Here is a 27042-nt window from a genome sequence, read left to right on the forward strand (position 1 = left end):
GATAAATGATGCAGAACCGTTTTTTAATTCAATTTTTTGCAATCTGGGCGTTGCTGGCATCACTAATTATCCTTGAGGAGGTGGGTCACTGCTTTGAAATGCTGTAGTTCTTCCAATGAAGACACTGCCAAATTGCTGTTTAAGAGGGAATTCCAGGATTTTGACCTGTTGATATATATCCAGGTGAGGATGGTGTAAGAGTTAGAGGGAATGATGCAGGTGGCAAAGTTCCCATATGCTGAAAGCACTTTTCCTTTTTCTTGGTAGTTGAGGTTGCAGGTTGGGAGGTGCTATCAGAGTAGTCCATGCTGGGCAAGTATTTTAGCATTGGTCCCTCTGCTGATGGCAGAGGAAAGGTGATAATCAGGAGAGAGTTTTTTTTCACGTTTGACCTAATACTGTGAGACTGTGTTCTGGAGTCAATAGTGAAGACTCAGAACTACTTCCTTCTGTCTGTATACTATTGCATCTCCATCTCTGATGGGTCTGTCCTACCAGTGGGGCAGCATGCCCAGGGATTGTAATGGAGGAGTCTGGCATGTTGTCACATAATCCAAAGTCCACCAAAGAAGCTGCAGGGTTAAATTTCAGCTAACGGATCTAACTACTGACTTGAAAAGCTAGTGTAAATCAAAAGATAGTGGTGCAGCATAACTAGTTCATTTTTTTTTCTTTTAGGGATGTAAACGTTTAAGCAGCCTCGTGTACATGTGACTCCAGACCCATAAAGATGTAGTGGACTCTTAACCTACCAAGCAACTTAGTACAAAGTCATTAAAAGCTGACCTTGCCAGCAATGGCCATATCCTGCAAATGATTAAGGAAAATTGATTGGCGTTCCTGGTCAGGATCACTTTTAATCAATGTTAGACTAAAAATTTAAGGAGAAGATTTTAAATCAAAGCATGCAGCTTAGTTCCTTAGTGCTTAAATATAAAACCTGGTTTTGAGGTGTGTTGAATTATGTGATGTTAGAAATTCTCCTGCACCACTTGCAAATCTGATAAATCCCTTGGCCTGATAGCTTGCAGCCTACTGGTAAAGAAAAGTGTCTGAAGAGATGGTGATGATCCTCCAAAATTCTCAATATTCTGGACTGACTCCAATTGATCACGCAGCAAATGGAACACCACCACCCAAGAAAAGGGAAAGAAAATAGAAGTGATGGAATTGGACAAATTTAAAGCAAAACAGTAGGCTTTTCCACCTATCATTTGTGCCAAGCAATTGGGGAAAGTGCTAGAGTCAACTATTAAGGACATGATGGCAGAGTGGTTCAAAAGTTGTAAGATTCGATTTTATGAAACATATTCAAGGGAAGTAAAATTTGACAAATGTATTTTTTTCCCCAAATGATGTGGTTAGCAGGTTGGATGGTGGGGTTGCAGAGAAACCTGGAAATTGTATTTTTGTATTTAAAAAAAAATCATAAGGTAACACAAATGGTTGCTAAATAAGTAAGGAGTTATGGAATTGGTGTTAATTATATTCACATGGATAGAGGATTGACTTATTTGATGGAGGGGTACTCTGTGAACATCTGAAGTCCTACTACTGATTCTCGATCTATATTAATGACTTGGATGGAAGGAAAGACTAATGTATTCAGATTTGTGGATGACACAAAGCTAAATGAGTAAGTGAGGTGTGAGGAAAGATGTAAAGTGTTTTCAAAAGGATATAATTAGATCAAGCAAGTGGACAAAGTGGCAGATTGAATATAATGTGAAGTTATTTTTTGTAGGAAGAACAGAAGCTAGTAAGTGCAATTTTTGATAAACCAGTTTTTTTTCTGGATAATTATTCCATTCCTCCCATTTATACTTCCTCTAAACCAGCCTGTTGTTGTTCACTAATCCCTTTTAACAATTTCTTTCACCATCACCCTATTTCATCATTTAAACTTTGATGTCTTGCATTATCACACAACTTCCTTTCTGTTCTTTGCTCTCCTCTTTCAACCTAGAACTTGGGGGCATAGCCTTATGATAAGGAGACATTTGGGTGAGGAGAAATTTCTTTTCTCAGTGGTTTGCAAATCTTTGAAATTCTGTAATGCAGTGAGCTGCAGATATATTCAATTCAATCATTGGTGGGTTTTTGGGAATAAAGGGAAAGAGGATTGGGGCGAAAATGGACTTTAGGTTGAGGAAGAGCCATGATCTTAGTAAAGATGGAACAGGCCTCAGGGGAATCCTTCCATTTCTAATTGAATTTTGTAGTTTCATGTAATGGGTTCTGATTCCAGTGTTATTAATTATATTTAAATTCTTAAACAGTACCGAAGTAGTAGACAAGAAAATTGAAGAATTTTTGAAGAGCTTTCATAAAAAACTAACATCAATGAGTCAAGATTCCTTCAATGCTCAGGTAGGTAATGTTACAAATAATTCAAAGAAAACAATATTGTAAACCTTTTGAAGACCAATTTTTCTGCATGGCTCTCATCTATCCATTAGAGCTTTAAATTAAAATAAATAAATGCAACTGTCACTGTAAAATTACAGAAATGTGTGTGGTGTATTTTCTCATCTATATGGTACCCCATGCTGAAATAATAGGGAAATATATCCATTGCACAAATGTTTTCAATATGTAACTGCCTCTGTTTAGTCAGCTTGAACTTCATTTTATCCTGCCCTACATAATTTTACTCAAGAAATTAGATAACTTTGCTAAAGGTGGGGGAGGGGGTATGTGGAAAGCAGATCAAGCAGCATCTGTGGAAAGATAAATAAGGTTAACGTTTTACATCTGAAACCCTTCTGACCTGCTGAGTGTTTCCAGTGGTTTCTGTTTTGTTTTAGATTTACTGCATCTGCAGTTTTTAAAAACTTTTCGCTTACTCCAAGTAAACATATGCAATCCATCCCTGTGCGCACCCCCCCCCCCCCCTTAAAAAAAAGTCTTTCTCTTTTACCCAGCCACCAAATCTTATCCAGGCCACATCCAGGTGAACCAGATTATTTGAAATGAGACTATTCAAACGTCTTATTTACCCTGAACTGAGATTCCAAAACGAAATACTCTCCATCACAAAGAATGGCTGCTTCTACCACTGTTTCATAGTCATCAGTGTTTTAGCTCTGCTGTTGAAAGACATTCTTGCTTTTGTCATTTTCACATTCGAGTGCATTCCAGTCCTTTCAGGATGTTGATCTTGCCAGAATACCAGATCATGGAAAAGACAGAAGTATTTTGGCCAGCACAGACAGTGAAATTCTGCTTTTTAGTCTTTCACTGGCAAATTATCTTGTCGTTAAATGAATTTGGGTTGATGTAACTAATTTACATCGGGTACCAGGTCACCACCGTGCATTATTGGACAGCATGGTGACACAGTGTAGAATTGTTGCCTCACCCAAGTTCAATCCTGACCTTCAGTGCTGTCTGTGTGGAGCTTTCATGTTCTTCCTGTGATTGCTTGGGTTTCCTTCCAAATCCCAAAATTATGTGGATTGGTAGATTAATTGGCCACAGTAATTTACCCCTAATGTGTAGATGAGTGGTAGAATCTGGATGGGGAGTTGAATAGAATGTGGGGAGAATAAAATGGATTTAGGTCGAATTAGTGTAAGGTTGTCACCAACTCAGTGGGCCGAAGGTCCTGTTTCCATGCTGCATCTCTGAGTTTATGATTTGGTTAGAATTCAAGTTAAGGATCTAATTTACCTGGCAAATTAGAACACCACTAATTACAACATAGTTAAAAGCTTCCTTCAGGAGGTGTATATGAATGGACTTATTTGTTTTTAAGGTTAGTCTTTAACAATAAAACCTAAAGCCTGGTTAAAATCTATTTAGTAAGTAAAACAAGCCATGTAGTCATATCCAGTGTTCCGTGGAAGTCTAATAGCGCCCTTTTAAAACTAAGTAACACTGAGGTGGCAGTAATATTTTTTTTAACTAAGTTTGTGCACCATAACTTGTATCCAAGTTCACATATTTGTTATGGCATTGATAATTACTTGGCTGCATGAATTCTTGTGCTTTATACTAAATAAATTTGCTTCCATCTGTAATTATCTTGTCACATAGCTGGAACAGAGAAGAGGAGATTTAATAGTATACAAAATCATGATGGGGTTTAGATATGGTAAATAGAAACTGCTTCCATTAGAGGAAGATCAAGATTACCAAAAGATCCACAAGTGACATGACAAAGAAGCTGCTTTTTATGCAGCAAGTCATTGAACCTGGGGTGGATACAATTGTCACCTTCAAAAGGGAATTTGATACATATTTAAAGATAAAAGCAAATTGCAGGGCTCTGGGTAAAGAATTATTAAATGGGGCTCTCTGGATTGCTCTACTATGGTTGGGCATTTTCTTGATAATCTAAAAATTTCCTTCACTGATGATTCTGTTTTGTAGAAATTCATCCTGTAGCTAAATGTGCTTTATAGTAGCAGGTGTGAGTTCTACTTTGCTTCTGAAATTCAGGTCCATTGAAGTAAATGGAACTGGGTTTAGGAAGTAGAGTAGAACACTGTGACTTAGAGCAGTTACTGCTTCATATGTTGCTTAACAGATCAAATGTTCAGCTGAAAATTATTTAAAGAAAAAAACTTCTGTGGTTTCCTCCCTTTTGTCTTTATCTTGGTGATTACTTGATTCGAGGAATGTTCTACTTGAAGGTAAGAAACCTATGGATTTCAGTTACTTTATAAATTTTTCATCTTTTTATTTGAACAGGTAACTGCATTGATTAAGCTTAAGCTATGTGAAGACACGCATCTAGGAGAAGAAGTGGACAGAAACTGGGATGAAGTTTTTACACAGCAATATCTGTTCGACAGGCTTACCCATGAGGTATTATTAATATAAGTAAGAAATGATGCTATGTTTGATGCAGCTTAGCTTATGGAAATTTTATTCTATGTATGTAAATTTACATTCTAATTGATATAGTGCATTTCAAGCTTTGCTATTTAAAGATTTTAGAGCAATGAGAACATTGAATTTTCTTTTATCTTTGTATTAGACCAAGCAGTGGTAATTTCATTTCAATAATTTTGTTCTTATGTAATACAATTTAGAGTCAGTCATACAGCGTGATAACTGATGTATCAGCCCATCTAGTCCAAACCAACCATCATGTACCTACCTACACTAATCCTGTGCTAATTGTATTCTATTCTCTTCAAATTCAATTGCCTGCAGATTCTACTACTCACCTGCACACTAGGGGTAATTTACAGTGTCCAATTAACCTACTAAAGAAAAAGAAGTGGTTTTGATAGTTTGTGTTAGATTTTCATATTGGAAAATTGACCCCTAATATCTCTCTGGAGGTGGCAAAAGACCACTTATGTAGCCTCTTCCTGGAATTGTGGTAGATCTGTCTTTGAATATCTTAAACCAGAGGTAGCTAGATACTTAATTAGCAAAGGGGTAAAATGATATCATGGGTAGATGGGAATACAGAGTTGAGTTTACAGTCAGATCAGGCATAATCTTATTAAATGGTGGAACAGCCTTAAAGGGCCATGTTCTGATTTGCAAAACTACATGAGCTGAGAATGAGTAGGGATCCTTCCTCCTGATCATTTCAGTTACCATTCTGTAATTGACCTTGAGAGGTTTTGGGAAAGAGTGTGCTTGGATTTGCATGCTACCGTGTCTTCCTTAATACAATGGATTTAGAAGGAATAGCAGAATTGCAGGCAAAGGTCAGAAAGGACAAAGGTTCCCTCATTTGTTTTTTTTATCTGAATTACTTTTGGTTTATAACAGTCTTGTCAAAATTATGATTGCATTTTAAAAAAAACTACAACAGATATATTAATACCAGGCTTCCCTCTTCTGTTGACAGATTCAAGCTCTTAAGTCATTCACCAAAGCAGATTTGGTGAATTGGTTCAGTGATCATCACGGACAGAAGAGTAAAAAACTTAGTATTCATGTAAGTACAGACTACGCAGTAGGCTTGTTCTAATAACCTTGTGTATGTACCTCATATATAGAAGGTCTGCCATGAAATTGCTTTGGATGAGATGCAAAACGGTAGTGGAAACATGGAGACAAAAGAGATTCCAGATGCTGAAAAATGGAGCTTAACACAAACTGTGGAGGAGCTCAGTGGGTCGAGCAGCATCTGTGGAGGGGATGTTTTGACCCAAGACCTCCACAGTTCCTTCCTCCCCCAACAGATGTTGTTCAACCTGCTGAATTCCTCCAGCAGTTTGTTTTAAGTAGTGGAAATATTTTTATTGTTGTTATCAATTTTTAAAGCCCATTCACCTAATAATTTATTGCATTTCCTCCAATGCATTAGTAGCTGTGCCATATAATTAGAAGTTTAATTCATGGTGGTGTTCTCACTTGCTATCCATGATTTTATCAATAATCAATGTGAATCATTATTGAAAAGATTTGGGATCAAATTTATGTGTATTTCGTAAAGTCTAGTCAGTGGTAAAATTCAGGACCCATGCCATTATAATTATCATTGATTAATCAGTTTTATTTTTTGCTGAATCCTATTTACTGTACAATAGGATTCACATATGTACAGCTTTTCTGTGTAAACTGCAATTACACTTTTTTAAAAAATTGTGAATCGAAAGCTCATTTGTTTTAGTAGGGAACCAATCTTGTACAAAGAAAAAAAGTTAATTTATTTAACAAACAGTGTCAATTTGTCTTACTACTAAAATCAGTTTGTGAGGTTGTATCCAGAATCTGTGCTGTTTTAATCAGGATTTCTTTAAGGGTAGATTTTGTGTTGATGGAAGTTTGGATCAGCACATGGCAGTATTCATATGAACTTGTGACCAAATCTCCAATTGTGTTTCATCATCTTGCTATCTACCCTAGACAGCTTGCACTTAAAATAAATTGCTTCCGCATCTTTGGATGATCAAATATCCTGCTGAGAATCAGTTAAATGGACAATTCCACTGAATATGGATTTACTTAAGAGTTTGCATGATGGCCATGTTAATATAGGAAAATTGCAGTTGATTAATTGTAATTTGTTCAACTGAAGTTAATGAACTGTACTGTTAGGACCATTATCTGTTATTTGCATTTAAGTACAGAGTTGGCGATCTAAATATTTTCTGTTTGAATATGTGGAACTTGGTCATTGGCAGTTTTACATGAATTCTGCTGCTTTGATTTTTTTATGGTCTGACAAATATTTAAAAATGCACTGATTTTTGAGGAACCTTCCTGAAGGTGTTCCTTCTTGATTCATTTATGAGATGTATCATTGACATTTATTGTTTATGCTTTGGCCTTGAAGTTGTTGGTGAGTGGCTGCCTTGAACTGTTGGCACCTGTGTGGTATGTTTACTCTCACCATTAAGTAACGAGTCCCAGGATTTTGATTCAGTGACAATGTAATAATGGCAAGATGGTGTGTGAATCATAGTAATCATAGAGCAGTACATCACAATAATGGGCCTTTTCAACCTACCTCATCCATGCCAACTGTGATGCCTGTCTATGCTAATCCTATTTGCCTCCTATTAGGCCTGTATCCCACCATGGCTTTGCAATCCAAGCACCTGTCCAAATGCCTTTTGAACAATGTAGTTGTATCTGCCTCTACCATCTCCTCTGGCAGCTCATTCCAGATAACCAGCACCATCTGTCTGCAAAAACATCCCTCAGATCTCCTTTAAATTTCCCTGCCCCCTCACCTTCAACCTGTGCCCTTCAGTTCCAGACTCCCCTGCCCTGGGAAGAAGACTCATCTATGCCCCTCATCATTTTATAAGATAAGGTCGCTCCTCAGCATCCTACATTCTAATGAGACTAAACCCAGCCTATACAATCTCTCCTTAGAACCACACTTCTGGATTGCTTCCAGTGCCATGAGCTATTGAGTATTGGGATAGGTCAGATGAATGCATGGCTGAAGGGATGGTGAATGGGGTTTAGGTTCCTGGATCATTAGGATCGTTTCTGATAAAGTGGATAACACCTTAATCAGAACAGGACCAATGTCCTTGCTGTTGGGGTAGGTTTAAACTGAGTTGGTAGGGGAATGGGGCTCAGATTAGATGTTCAAATGGAGAGGTACAATTAACCTGGGGAAGAAATAGAAGATCAGATTATTATTTAAATGGTGAAAGATTGCAGCATGCTGTTGTGCAGAGGGACTTGGGACTGCTTGTACATGAATCGCAAAAGGTTGGTTTGCAGGTGCAACAGGTTATCAAGAAGGCAAATGGAATGTTGGCCTTCACTGCTAGAGGGATTGAATTTAAGAGCAGGGAGGCTATGCTGCAATTGTACAGGGTACTAGTGAGGCCGCACCTGGAGTACTGCGTGCAGTTCTGGTCTCCTTGAGAAAATAAATACTGGCTTTGGAGGCAGTGCAGCGGGGGTTCACTGGGTCAATTTCAGGGATGAGGAGGTTGGCCTATGAGGAGAGATTGAGTCGCCTGGGACTCTACTAGCTGGAATTCAGAAGAATGAGAGGGGATCTTATAGAAACATTATGAAAGGGACAGACAAGATAGAGGCAGGAAAGTTGTTTCCACAGGTGGGTAAGACTAGAACTAGGGGACATAGCCTCAAGGTTTGGGGGAGTAGATTTAGGACAGAGATGAGGAATTGCTTTTCCCAGAGAGTAGTGAATCTTTGGAATTCTCTGCCCAGGGAAGCAGTAGAAGCTACCTCATTAAATATATTTAAGACTCAGTTAAGTAGATTTTTTATAGTAGGAGAAATTGAGGATTATGGGGAAAGGGCAGGTAGATTGTGTTGAGTCCATGGCCAGAACAGCCATGATCTTATTGAATGGTGGAGCAGGCTCGATGGGCCAGATAGCCTCTCCTGTTCCTACTTAAGTTCTTAAATAGCAAGTCCATTAGACGGAACAAGCAGGTAAAGCCATATCAGGGAAATTCAAAGCTAAGTTTTTGCATCTATTTTTTAAAAAAAACTTAAGTCTTTTTGAAAAACTTTAAGCACAATAGTGTAGTGGTTAGCACAACACTATTACAGCGCCAGCGATTGGGGTTCAATTCTGGCCACTGTCTGTAAGGAGTTTGTATGTTCTCCCCATGTCTGCGTGGGTTTCCTTCGGGTGCTCTGGTTTCCTCCCACATTCCAAAGACGTATAGGTTAGTAGGTTAACATGGGTGTACTTGGGCAGTGCAGGCTTATTGGGCCTATTACCATGCTGTGTAAATAAAGTTTAATTTTAATGCAAGGTGTCCAACTAGTAAAATAGATGCTCAGCTGTAATTTATGCAAGGAAATGCAATATTGTTGCCATCACTGAGGCATGGTTGAAGGATGGACAGTACCGGCAACTCAATATCTTGGGGTATAAAATATTCAGGCGAGACGCGGGGGGGAGGGAAGCAAAATATGAGGTGATGTTGCACTGTTAGTCGATTAGTGCATTACTTCAGTACTGAGAGGATATCCTGGAAAGCTTCTCAAATGAGGCCAAACTGGTACCAGAGATTAGGAACAAAAAGAGTACTGTAATTTTGCTGGGGATGTATTACAGACCTCCCAACAGTCAATAAGAGCTAGAACAGATATGTAGGCAATAAAAATAGGGTTATAGTACAGGAAATATTAATTTCCTGAATATTAACTGGGATTGACTTAGGCTCGGAGGCAATAGAATTTTTGAGGTGTGCCAGGAGAGCTTTTTGATGCATAATTTAGATAGACCAGTGAAGGAAGGAGCATTACTGTACCTTATCTTGGGGAATGAAGCTGGTCAAGTGGAGGGAGTGTCAGCGGGGGAGTATTTTAGGAATAGTGACCATAACTCCATATATTTCAAAGTAGTCATGGAAAAAGATAGGGATGGATGAGAAATAAACATATTAAAATTGGGGAATGTTACTTTCATTAGAATAAAGAACACCAATTTGCAGGTAAGTCTACAACTGCACAGTGGGAAGAATTCAAAGAAGAAATATCAAAAGTTCAGGGCCAACATGTGCCTGTAAGGCTAAAAGCCAGGACCAAGTTCAGGGAATTCAGGATGTTAAAGGTTATTGAGGAATGGATAAAGATAAGGAAATGTATGGCAGATATAGAGAACTAAAGACAAACAAGGCCCATTGGGATTAGAAAATAAAGCAATAAGATTGGATAAGGTGTCACCATGTTGATTGGGTTGCCAGTCACCCTGAATCCCTCCTTTGCCGGTCTGAGGATATGTGAGCAGATGTCTCAGCGCTGCCACTCTTCATCCATGAGACATTTTCTCTGAAGCGCTGCATTGTGGGGAGCCGCAGTAGTCATGGCCGGCTCCTTAAAGTAGACCCTCGGCCTTTACTCCTCTTCCACTAAGTCACTGTGTTTTAACCCATTACCCTTTGAACTCTTTTTACACCATCTTTCTCCCATGAATCCCAATCTTCAAATCCTGTCCCTTTCCCACTTCCTAAACCCTTTCCTAACTCATGAGCCTTGAGTCAGAAAAAATGTTTGCAACCTCTCTTAGATAAAATGCAAGGACTACTAAAGCAATGCACCCTACAAATTATGAATGTGGATGTTAAGTTTTGGCAGTGATGCTTTCTATTAGTTACAGTGCATGATGTTAGAATGCCATATTTGTGTAATAATGGGCCAGATTGTGCTGGTGTGGTCCCCCTGCCTCCAGTCCCCTCCAATACCTATACTTACCTGGTCTGAGGGCCTCATCTGAGATGCCAACGACATAGTCTGAATTTCATATGGATTTTAGCAGCACAATGAAAAGATCCTCTACCTTCTTCCCCACCTCCAATATCCCTGTAAGCTCTGACATTTGTAAATATATAACTATTAATATTTAAGTAAATAGGAGATATAGTAGAAATGCTGAAATGAATGCTGTTCATTGGTCTTTACCAAGGAAGACGGTGCTATTGGAATCCCAGCAAAGGAAGGTGGTGGTATCTGATAGAGGTGTGTAATATCTTGAAGGGTCTGGATGGGCTAAAGTGGGTAAGAATGAAGTCTTGGAGTAGCTGTACTCAGTGGATAAATCACCGTGCCCAGATGAGGTGCTGCTTTGTTTGCTAAGGGAAGGATGGAAATTGCAGCCATATTGCCATAATCTATAGATACAAGGATGGCATCTTGGGACAGGAGAATTGAAAATGTTACATCCTTGTTGAAAAGAGGGCATAAAGGTAAACCCGGCAACTACAGAATAGTCATTTTAATCTCAGTAGGAAAACTTCCAGAAGTGATGATTGTTGACAGAATCAGTAGTAACTTTGGCACATTTAGATTGATCAGGGAAAAGCCAACATGGATTTATTAAAAGCATATTGTGTTAGAATATTTTTTAACAAATTAATGGGGTGGATGAGATTCTTGTAGTTGTAGAATTTCAGAAGGCATTTGATGAAAGTGCTGTATACTAGGCTTTGTATTAAGTTTGAAGTCTGTGGAATAAAAGGGGCTGTAGCATGTTGGATAGGAAATCAGCTAAGTGACCCGAAACAATAGTCGTGAATAGTTCTTAGAAAGGAGTGAAGTGTACTAGTAGTGCTCTCCAGGGGCCAGTAATACGACAACAGTTCTTCTTCCAATACATCAATGATTTGGAGTTGGGGTAGTAATGGATGTCAAGAGGATGTGGGTAGGATTGTGGACACATGACAGATGAAATTAAATGCAGAAACAATGCCGTGGTATATTCTGGTAGGAAGAACAGTGATGAGCAATTTAAACTAGAGGGCATAACTCAAATGGGTATACAAGTAGAGATCTGGCGATACAAGTGCCTAAATAAAAGTGGCAGTGCAGTTTGAGAATGGTTTTTAAAAAAAGCAAATGGGATCCTGGACTTTACAAATGTGGCAGAATTTGGCAACAAATGTCCAATTCTGGACACCACACCAGGAAAAGTCCAGAAGAGATTGATGAGAATGATTCCAGGGATGGATAATTTTAAATTGTGGATACACTGGAGAGGCTGGTGTTGCTGCTCTTCAAGCAGAAGAGGTTAAGTTGGGGTGAGTGGGTTGGGGAAATGGAAAGGGGATCTGATGGAGGGATTTTAAATCTTTCAGGCTCTAGATACTGTAAATAGAAACTATTCCTGGTGCCATAAGGGGGCAGGAACCGGAGTACACCACATTAAGGTGATTAGCAAAAGAACCAAGTGATATGAGGTAAAGATTTTCATGCAGCAACTGGTTAGGGTCTGGGAGAAAAAAAAATTGCAGTGTTATTGACAGTAAAGCGATACCAGCTGGATTACTCTTAAATAGAGCTGTAATGGATTGAAATGGCCTGCTGTCATGCTGAAACACTTATGATTCTGATGTATTAATTCTTGTTGCTTATGGTTTCATAGGTAATTGGATCTGGGCAGCATGAACCGGATAAGATCACTGACTCCACATTGGAATGTCATTCTGTGGGTGGAGAAAATCCTCGGCTCACTTTTGTACCTGTCTCTCCTCTGATGAAACATGCAATTCCCATTAATGACATCTCTGCTTTTACTTCAAGTCTAAAGCTTTACAACTTTCATAAAATTTTGAAATGAGTTTGTCAGTTGGATAAAACCACAAGAACATTGCAGTGCATTGCTAAGAATGTGCAGTTGATATGTAAAATGAAATCTAATTAGTGTTTCTGCTTTGAGGAAAGGCATTCCACCAGGAACTGGTGGTATTTCAAACATAAGTGTGTTAATAAATCTAAGAGTTTATTTTGAGGGTTGTGCTTTCACAGATCATCCAATAATGATGCAGTTGCATCAGAATTCATTTGAGGCACAGATACAAGTAAATATTTAAATGATAATGCACTTTGGTTTGCCATTACTTCACTTTATGGGGGGAAAAAGTCACAACAGTTAAGCAATGATTCTTTTGAGAGGAGGTATTGTGAATGCTCCATGTACATAGTAAGCCTCAAACCTGACAAGCCAGTTCTGCATGAGAAGTAATCATTAGTTTATTCAGCCATGGTTAATTCTCCAAAGAGACTGGGGTTCTTAAAAACCAAACTGATACTTTTACGAAGAAAAAAAATAACTAATCCTTAATGCAGTGAGTGAATTGTTTTGAACCTGTGTTGTTTGTTTTATTGCTTTCTAGTTCTGGTGGGGAGTAGGGACATTTTAAATCTCCTGTATGAATTACTGATTCTGTAATCAGAATAAATACAATCCATACATTGAAGCTGATTGGTGTTTTTTTTAATTTAAATGTCATTGATATTTTAGAATACTGAGATTAACATAAGGGGATTGTATTGCGAATTTATTTGTGGGGGATGGAGACAAAGTCCTAGTCATGTTCAATCTGAGATATTGGATTCTGACTTTATATTGGAGTACCTTTTGAACTTAAAATGGAAAGACTTTTTTCTGACAGTTTATTTCATCCTACCAGCTGTTTTGGTCAGTGTTGTCCTGACTGTTGAAAGTTCTGGAAGGGTTTTGCTTTGTGCTTCTATTTGCTGTGGTCAAGGAGCTTAATTAGTTATTTAAAAAAAAGTGAAAAAAGGAGCTAGGTTTGAGTGAGATGTGAAGAGAAATTGGGCATACCTTTTTAAAGGGAGTAATAAGTATTGATTCTGGTTTCTGAAAATAATCTGAAAAATCCATGTGGTTTTCTCTTGCACCTACATAATATGAAAAGACATTGCATACAATGCATAATACATACAATGTGAGAAAGGGAGTTCAAAAATTCTGAGACCATGCATGCCATACTTAGGATGGTGTTGCTATGCACCCTGGCACCTGTAGCTTTAAAAAAAGTGATTAGTTTAGGGAGCTGCTGTTGAAATGCTAAAATAGAAAGCTGCTGCTGATGGTTGGAGGTGATTATAATCAGATAACCTTTCCTGCAGCTTGAGCAGGGCATTCAGTTTTTGTGTCACAAATGGTTGCTTCCACATTTCAGTCGTATAAAAATAAGAACAGCTGGAAGTCTATATATGCAAGATCATCTCACTTCAGCTTGAGCAAGGTGTATTTTGTCAAAACAAAATAGTAAAAAGGCAGAAGTATTAACGAGAGTAGAAGACAGGGATTTAAATGTATCATGATCACGTAGGAATCACTGAATATTATGCAAGGAGAAATGGAAACTAAACTTTATGTACAGCAAAGAGAAACCACAAGTATCCTGACATATGTATTTTCTACTTGTTAACATTAATCTAAATAACTTAATTTTAATCTGCTAACAAAATATTGTAATCCTTTTCCTTGCCCTACACCCAAAAATAAGTTTTCTTTAACAGTTCTATGACTGCCAGATATTTTGGGTGAGATGCCCAGTGAGTTATGTTTGCATTCAAATAATGCAGTACTAATTAAGCAAACTCATCATGACCACTGCAAAATGTATTTTATGAAGGTTTATTATGTTGTTACAATAAACAGAATGAAAACTAGCTGCAATCATTCATTCTTGGAATAAAATTATATACAGGTTTCAATCAAATGTAACACTGAAATTAATAAGAAGGCCTCAAAGTGTGTTAAATTATAAAGCAAAGTCATTGGCTTCATTTTCATTTTATATCTGCTATATATAAACATTTATCCCAGTTCACTAATAAACACTTCATTAATGAAATTCTCCATATATATATATATATTTATATACTATATATATGTACACATCTATGAAAAGAGGTTCAAGCAATAATGAATCATTCTAGGAGAGTCCTACATTTGTAAACAGAGGACTTAAAAACACAATACTTGGAAGTGGTACATTTTTTATATCTGTAGAATGATATTACAGACAGTGCACTTAGAATAGGTTGTACAGGTATCCAAGATTATTTCTTGGGCTGTCTTTTTGAGATTTTCAGTGTTTACACAAATTTGGCAGATGAAATTGCATACTTAACTTAGAGAATTGCAACAAACATTACAAATTTCTGATGTGGAGCAGGAGCAAACATTCCAACAGTCATTGTACAGCACTAAAAAGAATATTCTCAACTCTTGTAGGATGTTAACTGTTCCACCACACCTTTTTAAAGTCCAATTTCCCTGAGAAACGAACCACTTAAAATTTACCAGATGAAGTCTAAACAATGCATTTCTTAAATGAATGCATTTATGTAACCACAAAGCTATAGTGTTTTATTAAATATTAAGAATCTTGATACAAAATTTCTGTTAGGCAAAAGAAAGTCCTTTTCAATTGTAGGCTTTAAATGTGTTCTATTCAGCCATTTCTGAAATAATATCCTAATATTTATTGCCACCCAACCTCTTTAGCAGTGGATAATCATATATCCAGCATTCTCCATCTTCGTGGAACACCTAAGAGGGAAGAAATAAAAGGTAATTTCCAACCTTATGTTCAGCAAACTATATTAAGTAAATTAACACCAAGGTAGGACAGTGGTGCAGCTCAGGAAAGGTGAGATAGGGGCAGCCAGCAGAGTTGTTGCCTCAGCTCCAGTGACCAGAGTTCAGTCTTGACCTCCTGTACTGTGTGCCATTTGCACATTCTCCCAATTATCATGTGGCTTTCCCCTGGTGCTCAGTTTTCCTCCCACATCTCAAAAACTTGCGGGTTAGAAGGTTAATCAACTGCTGTAAACTGCCCCTAGTGCACAGATGAGTGGTAGAATCTGGAGAGATCATGGGAATGTGGGGAGAAGAAAATCGTCAGGGTATGGTTACTGAATGTCAAGTTTAATGTCATATTCACAAGTAAATATGCACAGGTGCAATGAAAAACTCAAACAAAGGACTGCAGATGCTGGAACCTAGATGAAAAACAAGATGATGCTGGAGGAACTCAGCAGGTCAGGTAGCATCCTTGGAGAAAAGCAGGTGGTCAACGTTTCAGGTCAGAAGGGTGCTGATCTGAAATGTTGACTGTCTGCTTTCCTCCACTGATGCTGCCTGACCCGAGTTCCTCCAGCATCATCTTGTTTTTCATGTAATGAAAAACTTAGTGGAAATGGATGCTTGATGTTTGGTGGGGACTTGGTGTTTCTGTGCTACATGACTATAATATAACAAACTGAATACATATGGTGCCAGTTATAAATGAAGTGGTCTCCTTTACATTGGACTGGGTGACTGCTTTACAGAACACTCCTATTTATGTCTGCAAGGGTGACCCTGAGCTTTAAGTGCCTAGTCACTGTAATTCTCTATCCCACTCCCAGGCTAATCTGTCTCTTTGGCTTTTTACACTGTTTTAACAAAGCTGAAGAAACAATACCCTCATATTCTGAGTTGCACGATACACCCATCAGATTGCAACAAATTACAATCATTAGACATTCTAGTTTTGTTTCTCTCAGTTCCAGCATGCAGCTTCCACCCACCTCTTCAGGTATTTCAGATTTCATTCATTACTACATGTTTATACTCTTCCAAACACTTCTTTTTCACCCGCTCTTTAAGCTACACCATCAACCCTTACATCATATAATCTCTCCTGGTCTCCACCTAAGATCTTCCCTCATTTTCCCTCCACTCCTAGCCTCTTTCTCAACAATTTAAGACTTGATTCATTTTCAACTTTGAACAGTTCTGGAGAAAAGTTACACCAACCAGTTGGGCCGAAGGGCCTGTTTCCATGCTGTATGAATATGACCTGAAATGTTTCTCCACAGATGCTGCCTTACCTGCTGAGCATTTCCTCTATTTCATATTGAGAACCTACAGCTTTCTTCTTTTGGATTTGTATATCCATTTGCTTCTAAATGACAAGTTTTGTTGGATTATTGTCTGTAAAAGTTTGCCCATCACAGACATTAGTTTGACTGGTTTCATTATCTTGTTTAAATGGGGTGTACTATTTGAACCTTCCAGTTGCCTGGCACTACCTGATTTTTCCCTGGACTGAAAGAATGAGCCACCATCTTTGCCATTTCCACCTTTTACTTCTCTCAGTAAACTACAATGCTTCTCATTTAGACTACCTCCTCCTCTACCAATAAGATTAACTGCACCTTCAACTTTAGTGGAGTCATTTTTTGGTTTTCACTAATTGATTTTCATTTGCACAATGAATAATAAGACACTACTGAATGGTACTGAAGTAGCTGAATCTGGAAAGAGTAGTGTTATGTACTTTCATACCCGTGTCTCCCATTGAACTTCATTCTCTTTTCTCTCCCTTGCTTCAGCTCTTTGTCTTTCTTCAAGTTTATGCTTTGCCTCTGTGGCAGCATCAATATCCTTTATTTTTAAGTTGTGCGTTACGTCCTTCCAAAGTCTGTAGAAAACCACAAATGGAATCCTTATTTTTCCCTAATGTATTTTAACACAACTGTCAAAATTTCCAGACATTGTTTTACAATAGATGCTTTACCAAGAAACAAATGGTACAAATATTTTAGGAAGTGTTTTCATTGGAGAATTGGGTGTTAAAAGGAGAGCGAAATGTGGCAAGAGGGATCTTGAAGCTAAAAAAACTATTAAAAGGCAGAAAGCACTGACACCAGCAGTGTGGTAAGGGAGAGGGAGATGCACATGAGTTCAGCATTTAATCAGTGCAAAGTTCAGAGAGAGTAGGCTGAAAGCAGCAGCAGAGATGCTAGGTAAAAGGCTGCAGAGATTTAAAGACAATGTTTTTTGGGGGTATATAATACTATGACGTTTGTGACCATAGGGTGAAAGATGGGAAACGGGCGAAGAGTGCATTGAAATTGTTGAATCAGGAATTAACAAAGACCTGAATATGTATTTTAGCAGATAAGCCAAGACAGAGGTGGAGATAAACAATATTACACAGATGGAAGATGTTTGTCTCAATACTGCAGAAGATGTGTGACTTCAGTTTGAAGGTGTGGGTGGAATGTCTCAACATCATCTGAGTCCTCAATATTTAGTTAAAATTGGATACTGGATGAGCAGTCTGATAACAGTTTGAGATGCGGTTGAGAACTGGAAATTGATGATGTGTGTGTGGAACCAGTGCATGATCATGTTTAAAAAAAAAGCAGCAATTAGTTGATGAAATGGATGGTGCAGAGGACACATTGCTGGGGAATTGCAGAGGTAACACTGGGACAGGAAGATAAGGCATTACTGGAAATACTCTAACTGAACGGGCAAGAGTGGAACTAATGAATCAATCATTATCACTGACTTATGTGAAATTTGTTTTGTGGCATAAAATTACTATAAATTACAGACTAAATAGTGCAAAAGAAAAGGAATAAATGAGGTGGGGCTCTTGATGTCCTTGATGGTGGGGAGGGTTACGCCCGTGATGGAGCTGGCTGAGTCATTTGTGGCTTGTGACTGAACCCTGACAGATCAGTTAGCCTCTTTGTGCCAGCCAGTGTTATTTGGATAGACTTTGGAAGCAACACATTCAAAAACTCTGAAGATGGGTAGATTGGCACTGGGAGGATATAAGAGAGAGAGAACAAAACTGCAAAAGGGAAATTGAGTTTTGAAAAGAAAGTGCCAGTACTCAAGGGAGAGTTTTCATTGTTAAGTAGGATGGGGGCTAGAAGCTGGTTGGTCTGCAGGAAAGTGAGAATTAAGTTAAAGGGAGAAAGCAGTGGGTATCAGTATACTCGTTCATAAAGGAACATCTACATTCTTAAGTAGGTGACATAAATATAGTCTAAAATATTATGAAGTGCAAGCTGAATAAGAAAACAGGGATTGTTTCTCAACCACACAAATCTAGCTCCAGTGTAGTTTCTCAGTTATGGTTGTTGGGTGGATGTGCGTCATTCAGTTTCACTTTTACATAATAGTGGTCAGGTCTGTAATGCAGTTTCCAGTGGCTGGACAAGTCCAAACCCAATTCAGATGGGGAATGTGCAAACACTGTGGTTATAAGCCACAAGCAAATGGAGCATTTTTTGAGCATCTGCTTCAGGTATTTTGCTGGGAATCACAAGAATGTCAGCCAACTCACTGCTGATGCAAGCTCTTGGTTATTTAAACTAGCTATTAAGGTTTTCAGAATACACACGAAAAGGAGAATAACATTCTTACAAATCTAACAATATGAGCATTTCTAATACTGCCTCCTTTATCTAATCTGTGGCTCAGGCTGAGAACAAATTCTAACCCATCTGAATCTGGAAGATCAATGTTTGATGTCAAATATTTTCAGCTTAGATTTACTTAAACTTATAGCAATACTATACCCTTGTCCAGCATCTTTGTGGATAGACCTGTGCTTTGAAATTTGGTTTAATACATTTAAAGAAAATTGATAAAATATGAAATTTCATTAGATATTCTTGCAGTTTAAGGCAGATTCTTGAAGAACTGGAGGTCCTATAGACCACAGTAAATTGACATTTGTGGTTAAAAAATAACAGGCATGATATTTTAGTGGTTGTGGAACTGGACTAAAATCTGGTGGTTTGAAGTTAAAATTCAGTTACATTATTAAAACACACTGAAAACATTTGGAGATTTATAGACGAGAGCAGAAAATAATCACAAACAGGTAGATATTTAAAAAAAAAATTGTCTTCAGGAATGTGCCTTATCTGAGTTACACGTACCCAACTCTTGGTGCCCACAGTGATAAGTAATACCTCAGGAACAGAAGTAAATAAAAGAATAGCTGAGTTCTTGCTCACCTTTCAACATTTAGAGGCATTATATAAAAACAATTGGGGTTGCTTCTCTATTTCCATATATTGCCATTATTTTTTTACATTAATTTCCCACTGACATGAACTTCTTGTTAGTAATTTTTAAAGAATAAACTTAAAATATAATGGAATGCTTAACTTGGGTGTTGAAGACAGTTTTAAAAAAAGATGCATATGGCAGTTAAAAAAAATGCATACAGAAGAGAAAGCACTCATTATGTCCTTGACCTTTTAAAATCAAAATCATCCAGAGCTATTGAAAAGGATGCAAATATAGGGATAAACATTTTACTAATGAAAACCAAGAACACTTTTGCAGTCATCAAATACTATGAACCTTCTACATCGCCCAGTAAATCTACATTATCAATGATAAAAAGCAAGTAGAATTATCACCCCACATCTTCCATCTCTTAAGTAAACATTCATTCTCAATACAAAGATCATTACCTTCTAGATTCAAAGTCATCTTGATCTTCCAATTTTCTTACTTTCTTTTTGATAATAGGCAATTTCTTTGTATCCACAAATATGCTGCTCTCCTTCATTAGAAACACAAAAGTCTTTATTAGCTAAGTCATTGAGACATTTTAAAAGTGTATAACTCCAACTACTGAGAGATGTATTAATTTATACTTAAGGGTAAAATATACATCATATTTGAACTAAATCAGTAAAGTAGATTTGAACTAAATCATTCCAACCATAATTTTAGTGAATTTAAATTTAAACTTTAGAGCGTTCCCAACTCATCTCAGATGGAGGCATCCAGCAAGACTTTCACTGTAATTTATAAATTTCTCATTATCATCACCTCCTCAACAACAGTGAATTCCTGCACAATAAGCATTTTAACTGGAATCCAGTGATGCTAATAATAACTAAATAGTCTAACTAGTGAAATCAAAGGACTGTTGATATGATGTCCCATACTTCTAGGTTTTGTGGGAAGCTGAAAGGTAGCATGAATTAAAATGTTAAAAAAAAATGAATCAAAAAGAAAAGTTGAGAATCTGAAATGAAAACCAAGTGCTGGAAATACTCAGCAGGGTGACACAATGGCATAGCTAGTAGAGTGACTGCTTCAGTTCTGGCGACCTGGGTTTAATCCTTGACCCCAATGATGCCTGTGTGGAGTTTGCACGTTCTCCTTGTGGACTATACCCAGGTGCTCCAGTTTCCTCCCAGATCCCAAAGACTTGAGGGTGGCAGATAAACTGGCTACTATGAATTGCCCCAAATAGGTAGATGTGGTAAACTCCAAAAGGGGAGTTGATGGGAATGTGGGGAGAAGAAAATAGGGCTAGTATAAGCCTAGTGTAAAAAGGTGCTCGATGGTTGGCAAGGGCTGAGGTGTCTGTTTCCAGGTTGTACGACATATGAGCAGGTCAGGCAGCATTTTATGGAGAGACAAACAGTTGACATTTCATGTCCTTACTCCACAGAATGCTGTATGATCTGCTGAGTATTTCCAGCACTTAAAATTATTAAGTTTTTAAAATAAAATTAAATCATATTCCGTATTTAAGTTAGGTTTTGCATCTGAGCATTCCATCATTTAATTTGTTTAGGATTGTTCATTTATCTATCAGAAAAAGAGCACAGCATGCAAAGTGATTTACACCCTTTTCCTGAGACGATACTTACCCCAGTACTCCATTTGGCATACATCACTCCATTCCACTCCCCTTCAATTGAGGTAAAGGACTTCTTGTCATGTGGAGAACTAAAACATCAAAACAAATTAATAGGTATTTTCAAGCAAGTTATTGCTGATAACTAATGACAATAAGATATTTAATATAAACCTACAAGATTTCCGCAGTTACTCTGTGTTTCTTGCCTCCATAGAAAGGCTTGGTATGAAATATAATGCTGGCATTGTATCCTGTTTTTGCACAAGTTACGTTGCATTCGCCTCCTAGTTCGACCCACGGAACTGTTAGAATTGACCTGTCAGATAAATTAGAAAAGCCTCAAAATCACAACATTTAACATGGCTTTCAAGTTAAATAATAAACTTCAATACAGACTGATGGACAATATGGATATTTTAAGTGGTACTGTATTGGACAATACTTGCCTTCCATAACCATTTGGAAAAGTGAGAATATAATGCTCATCATAATCAAGCAGGGAGACGCACCCTGTCAAAACACGAGAAACAGACCTAAATGGTGAATTAGGCAGAATTTGTAAGTGTTCACGGTGAAGAAAAAATAATCTGAAAATTTAAAACTAAATAAACAAAAAGAGACTCAATACCTAGAATACGAAAGTAAATAAACCCCACTGATTTATGTTTACCTATTACTTAAATGGATCATGTTGGAGCTGCATGTAATAGAAGGGAAAAATATCATGGAGATTATAAAAACACGACTCAACCAAGCAGATGAGGGAAAAAGTATTAAAGGATTAGGCTGTTCAGGAAAGAAAGCAATGAAACCAGACACAGGAATTTTCAGATGTTAACGATCACTTCAAAATTAAGGAGGTTGTGACAGAAGGATAAAATGTGAGTGTCACTTTTGAAATCATTAGCAAGCTCAGAGACTTGTGAATTATTTCAGAACTGATACTCAAATGATTGAAGGAAGCTAACAGCACTTTATACCATGAAATAAGCTCAGGGATTCATAGTAATAAAGCTGCCATCAGAGGGAGCCAGGACCAACACAAAAACTGGTGAAAAGGCTCAAGACATTAAGTGTCACCTAGAAATATACAGTAAAAAAGGCTTGAGAGATACAAGACACTATAAAAAGCCCCTCTTTGCTTACAATTACTTCCATTAAGAGCTATCTGGAGCAGCATATACATGTTTATTGCTTAACTAAGAAATTCCCAGTAAGGAATCCAAATGTTCTGCAAAATTTGGCAATTCGCAGTAATAATTCATATCAGCTTTGTAATTGGGCTAAGTAGTGGTATACTTAAAAATACAAAACACTGCACATAAGACTCAATCTCAATTTTTGCTCGATGAGTAGGCCAAAATAATGAGATTCAAAAAGATACCCCGGACTAACAATAACCACATCACTGTCAATATCAGGATAACACAAGGAAGCAGCTAAAAATATAGTTAGGTTTTACATGGAACAACAGAGAATCCAGGTAAAATGGTTATGCTGAAACTCAGCAATCCACATACGAGGAATTGGAGTACAATTCAATCATCACACTAAGCATTGAAAACAAGAATGAACTCTAATGAACAAAGGAAAAATCATCACCCAAGCTACAGACCAGCCAGGACCAGGTTCAGTGTCTGGTCTGCAGTGGCCTAACTCAAAAGTGGCAATAGGTGTCTACAATTGGCTTCATTCAAGAAATGAAGTCATCCAAGGCTGATGCCTCCACTAGAAATATATAGGACATAGCACATTGGCCCACAAATGTCTGCGTTGAGCACGATGCTGAATTAAACTAAATCTCTTCTGCTTGCACATGATCCATATCCCTCCATATCTGTGTGTCTAACAGCCTCTTAAATGCCATTACCTTATCTGCTTCCACCATCCCCGGCAGTGCGTTCCAAGCACCTGTGTGCTCTGTGTTAAAAAAAACTTGCCCTGCACATCTCTTTTAAACATTCTCCCCTCACTTTAAATGCACGTCCTCTGGTATTTGACATTTCTACCCTGGGAAAACTATTCTGACTATCTACGCCTCTCATAACTCCTATCAGGTCTTCCCTCAGCCTCCGACGCGCCAAACAACCCAAGTTTGACCAGCTTCTCCTTACAACTCATACCCTCCAATCCAGGCAGCATCCAGATAAACCTCTTCTGCACGCTTTCCAAAGCGTCAATGTCCTTCCTGTAATGGGGTGACCAGAATTGCACATATCATGAAACCATAGCCATGGCTGTTATATCCAATGTTGTTAAAGACTCCAGTGTATCATGGAGGGATATGGATCATGTGCAGGCAGAAAGGATTAGCTTAATTCGGTGTCATTAGCTTAATTAGTTCATAGGCCAAGGGGCCTGTACCTGTGATGTACTATCAGTCTGTTAGGGAGTATGACTCTTGTCCAGAGACAGGACAGCGGGGAAAAAACTGGATGGAATAAAAACTTAAACACAGTAAACAGTGCAAGTAGCTCATTGCAGTGGAAGTGTAGAATATTAGTGCAGAGGGCTATTTGTTGAAATTAACTCACCTTGTCCTATGTTATGCACTCCTATAGACATTCCAAGAAACTTAGATTTAGTCCAAATGTGTGCATTAAACTGGATTTTCTTTGAGAAACATTCAGCATAAAATGCAGAAACTATAAAAAGGGGGAAAAATTCTAATCAATTCATGTTCTAATAGAGAGTTCAACAAAACATTACGATGGAGAAATATATAAAAATTACAACGTGGAAGCACTCCATTAGACCAAACCATTCCAGTCTTGCCTGCCTTGCAAGTAACTAGTTCCATTCCCCGTTCCCATATAGCTTCCCATGTAGTTTCTTCAACCACCAGTGGACAACAGCAGAATTTCCCATTCAAAATTTCCTAATACAGTTCCATTCAGTACTGCCCAGCATGACAGAAGATTAAGGTGAAGCAACACAAGGTCAGGTATCTTGCTCTAACTAGTTACACAGATGATGATTTGCATAAAAGAGAACAAATCTTTTGAAACTGCACTTGAGCATAATAATTCCCACCTTAATCGGTCCTGTCATTACACAATACTTACCAAAGCTGGGATGAATGATACATCAACAACCAGAAACAAAAGAAGAGTTAGTAAACTTCAACACCAACTCGGTATCAGAGAGCTCAGCATAAGTACAGCAACAGATTATGAAATTATAGCAGGAAAAAGATTCATTCAGAATCATTTTTTTAAAACCTTTTAGCGCTAAGAAATTATATTGAACTAGAAATGGATGTGTGTAATAAAGTTCAAAAAACAAACTGCTGGAGGAACTCAGCAGGTCAGGCAGCATCTGTAGATGGAAGTGGACATTTCGGGTTGAGACCTTTCATCTGGACTGAAAGATAGAGGGGAGATGGCCAGTATAAAGAGGTGAGGGGAAGGATGGAGCAGCAGCTGGCAAGCTACAAGTGGATCCTGGTGAGAGGAAAAGAGTGGAAATAGTGACTGAGGCTGGGAGATGATAGGCGGAGGCAACAAAGGGCTGCAGATGATGGAATCTGATAGGAAAGGTATGTAGAGCATGGAACCAAGTCAGGGAGGTGGGGTGGGCAGATGGTAACAGTAGGGGGAGGGGACCACAGTGGGAGTGTGTGATAGTCTCTCGTAAAAAGTAAATAAACAATTTTTTTTAAGCTTGTTTTTTGATGTGCAGCTGACACGGCTTTGTAATGCAGAAAATCGCAATGCGAGCCATTTTCTAGGAACGTAAACCTCCGTAACATGGGGGTCGCCTGTACCACACAGTGAATAAAGCTGGGAGAATGGAGTTTATGGGCTTATAATGGAGATTGGTTGCTTGCTTATCCCTGAAATGGCAATAGAAATCAAGAAAGAGAGTGAGATATGGACCATGTGAAAATGAAAATGGTCTGGAACACTGGAGCCCTGAGCATTCGTACTGAATTTGACAAACAGGAAAGGCTGGTTATCTGAATTTAGTCAAAGTTGAACAGATCCAATGCAGGCACAAAAGCATGCAATATTAACTCAGTTTTCCCTCTCTCCACAGATGCTGTCTGATCCACTGGTTATTCACAGCATTCTCTTTCGTCTTGCATTTTCAGCAATTGTCACGTTCTGCATCTTATGATTCCAGCTTGTTCTTTCAATTTATTTTTGCTCTAACTGCACTTATTCATATTAAACTAAATGTCACTGAAACCATTGTGTCACTGAGACAATCTTGGCCTCCACTCTATCAGAGACATTACCTCTGGGCTCCAGGACTTATTATTTCAGGTGTCCAAGCACTGACAGTTTTCTGCTTTCCAATTAGTGTTCAAATGTTATTGAATACAAACTGAAATTATTTCTCACAAGAATGAGCACTTCCAGAAATAAATCCCGGCCACACACTAAAATAGTCTTAAAATCATACAGGACAGGACCCCATTTAGCCCACTGTTCCTCTGCCCGCTCTTTAAAAGAGCAATTTAATTGATTCTCACCACGTTTTTATTTCCCTCCAAACAACACAATTCTTTTCCTTTCATATATTTATCCCATTCCTTTTGAAAAGTTATTACTGAAATTAATACATCACCCTATCAGGCAGTACATTCCAGATCTTAACAATTCACTGCGTGAAAAATATTTTGAGTTTCTCCCTGCTGTTTACAATTATTGCAACTTTGTGTCCCCTAGTTAACAACTCCCATAACCTGTCTTTCTTTCCACATAACCAAAGTTCCCCATTCCTGTTCCCATTCTAGGAAATCTTCTCTGCAACCCCCTCTCTGGCCTTCTTATCTATCCTAAATGTGGTGACTAGGTTATTAAGTCTAAATAGTGGAAGATGCTGTTAGCCTGCCAAAGGTGGGGAAGGAAGGCAATAAAAACATCTAGTCAGACACAGAAGAGGTAACAATGGTAGAGGAATGGTCAAAAAATGATTATTGAAATTAAACTCACTTGGTGGGTGATGAGACACCTGTTCTGCTACAAAGGTTACACTGTTCTGACTGGCTTCTGGAATTGGTCCTTCAGCAACAGGTTCCTGTGATGAAAGAAGGTTCATTTAAAAGTGTATCTACTGAGAATGAGAGTTTGTCAATATACACATATTTCTGAACACTAAGGCAACAGTATGTATACATGATTTGAACAGTGTAACCTTATTAAAAAAAAATTGTCTTTACTTAAAACGGTCAGAGTTGTAGAGCACAGAAACAGGCCCTTCAGCCCACCATGTCCACACCAATCTTTTTGCCCACCTACATTAATCCCATTTGCCTGCATTAGGTCTGTATTCTTCTATGCCTTATCTATTGTCATTATTATTATTATTAGGTGAGGAGTGGTAACAACATCTCCTCCTCGCTGATCATCAACATAGCTGCACCTCAAGGCTGCGTGCTTAGCCCCTGCTCCACTCCCTATACACGCATGACTGAGTGGCTAAGCACAGCTCCAATGCCATATACGAATTCACCCATGACACCACTGTTGGATGAATAACAGGTGGTGAAGAGTCAGCAGACAGGAGCGAGATAATATACCTGGTTGAGTGGTGCCGCAACAACAACCTCTCACTCAACGCCAGTAAAACTAAAGAACTGATTGTTGACTTCAGGAAAGGGTAGGAGAGCAGACATGCACCAGTCTTCATTGGTGGATTGGTGGTGGAGGTGGTCGGCAGCTTTAAATCCCTGTGTTAACATATCGGATGACCATTCCATGGCCCAGCACATAGATGCAATCACAAGGAAGGGGCACCAGCATCTTTACTTTCTTAGAAGGTTAAGGAGGTTCAGCATGTCACCGAACACTCTAACAAACTTCTACAGATGTACAGTTGAAAGTATCCTGACTGGTTGCATCATGGTCTGGTACAGCAATTTGAATGCGCAGGAACGCAAGAAGCTGCAGAGAGTGGT

The 27042-nt window shown here is 38.3% G+C and overlaps 2 protein-coding genes across 9 annotated transcripts in view; one reads left to right on the forward strand and one right to left on the reverse strand.

The window, feature by feature from the left end:
* Nucleotides 1-13115, forward strand: part of nrd1a (nardilysin a (N-arginine dibasic convertase)) — a 65955-nt gene extending 52840 nt beyond the window's left edge. For both annotated transcript variants that reach the window (XM_052013136.1, XM_052013137.1), the window contains exons 28-31: nucleotides 2280-2370; nucleotides 4696-4812; nucleotides 5816-5905; nucleotides 12281-13115. In XM_052013136.1, the coding sequence (XP_051869096.1) occupies nucleotides 2280-2370; nucleotides 4696-4812; nucleotides 5816-5905; nucleotides 12281-12475 (493 nt within the window). In that variant the 3' untranslated portion in view covers nucleotides 12476-13115. The remainder of the gene's footprint in view (nucleotides 1-2279; nucleotides 2371-4695; nucleotides 4813-5815; nucleotides 5906-12280) is intronic.
* Nucleotides 13116-13258: 143 nt separating this feature from the next.
* osbpl9 (oxysterol binding protein-like 9) overlaps nucleotides 13259-27042 on the reverse strand; it is a 127248-nt gene continuing 113464 nt past the window's right edge. For all 7 annotated transcript variants that reach the window (XM_052013141.1, XM_052013142.1, XM_052013139.1 and 4 more), the window contains 8 exons: nucleotides 26078-26162; nucleotides 23672-23782; nucleotides 21584-21647; nucleotides 21313-21453; nucleotides 21148-21226; nucleotides 19951-20042; nucleotides 17009-17144; nucleotides 13259-15226 (listed from right to left, as the gene is read on the reverse strand). In XM_052013141.1, the coding sequence (XP_051869101.1) occupies nucleotides 15152-15226; nucleotides 17009-17144; nucleotides 19951-20042; nucleotides 21148-21226; nucleotides 21313-21453; nucleotides 21584-21647; nucleotides 23672-23782; nucleotides 26078-26162 (783 nt within the window). In that variant the 3' untranslated portion in view covers nucleotides 13259-15151. The remainder of the gene's footprint in view (nucleotides 15227-17008; nucleotides 17145-19950; nucleotides 20043-21147; nucleotides 21227-21312; nucleotides 21454-21583; nucleotides 21648-23671; nucleotides 23783-26077; nucleotides 26163-27042) is intronic.

Source organism: Pristis pectinata, chromosome 3 (assembly GCF_009764475.1).
Source record: "Pristis pectinata isolate sPriPec2 chromosome 3, sPriPec2.1.pri, whole genome shotgun sequence".
NCBI lineage: Eukaryota > Metazoa > Chordata > Chondrichthyes > Rhinopristiformes > Pristidae > Pristis > Pristis pectinata.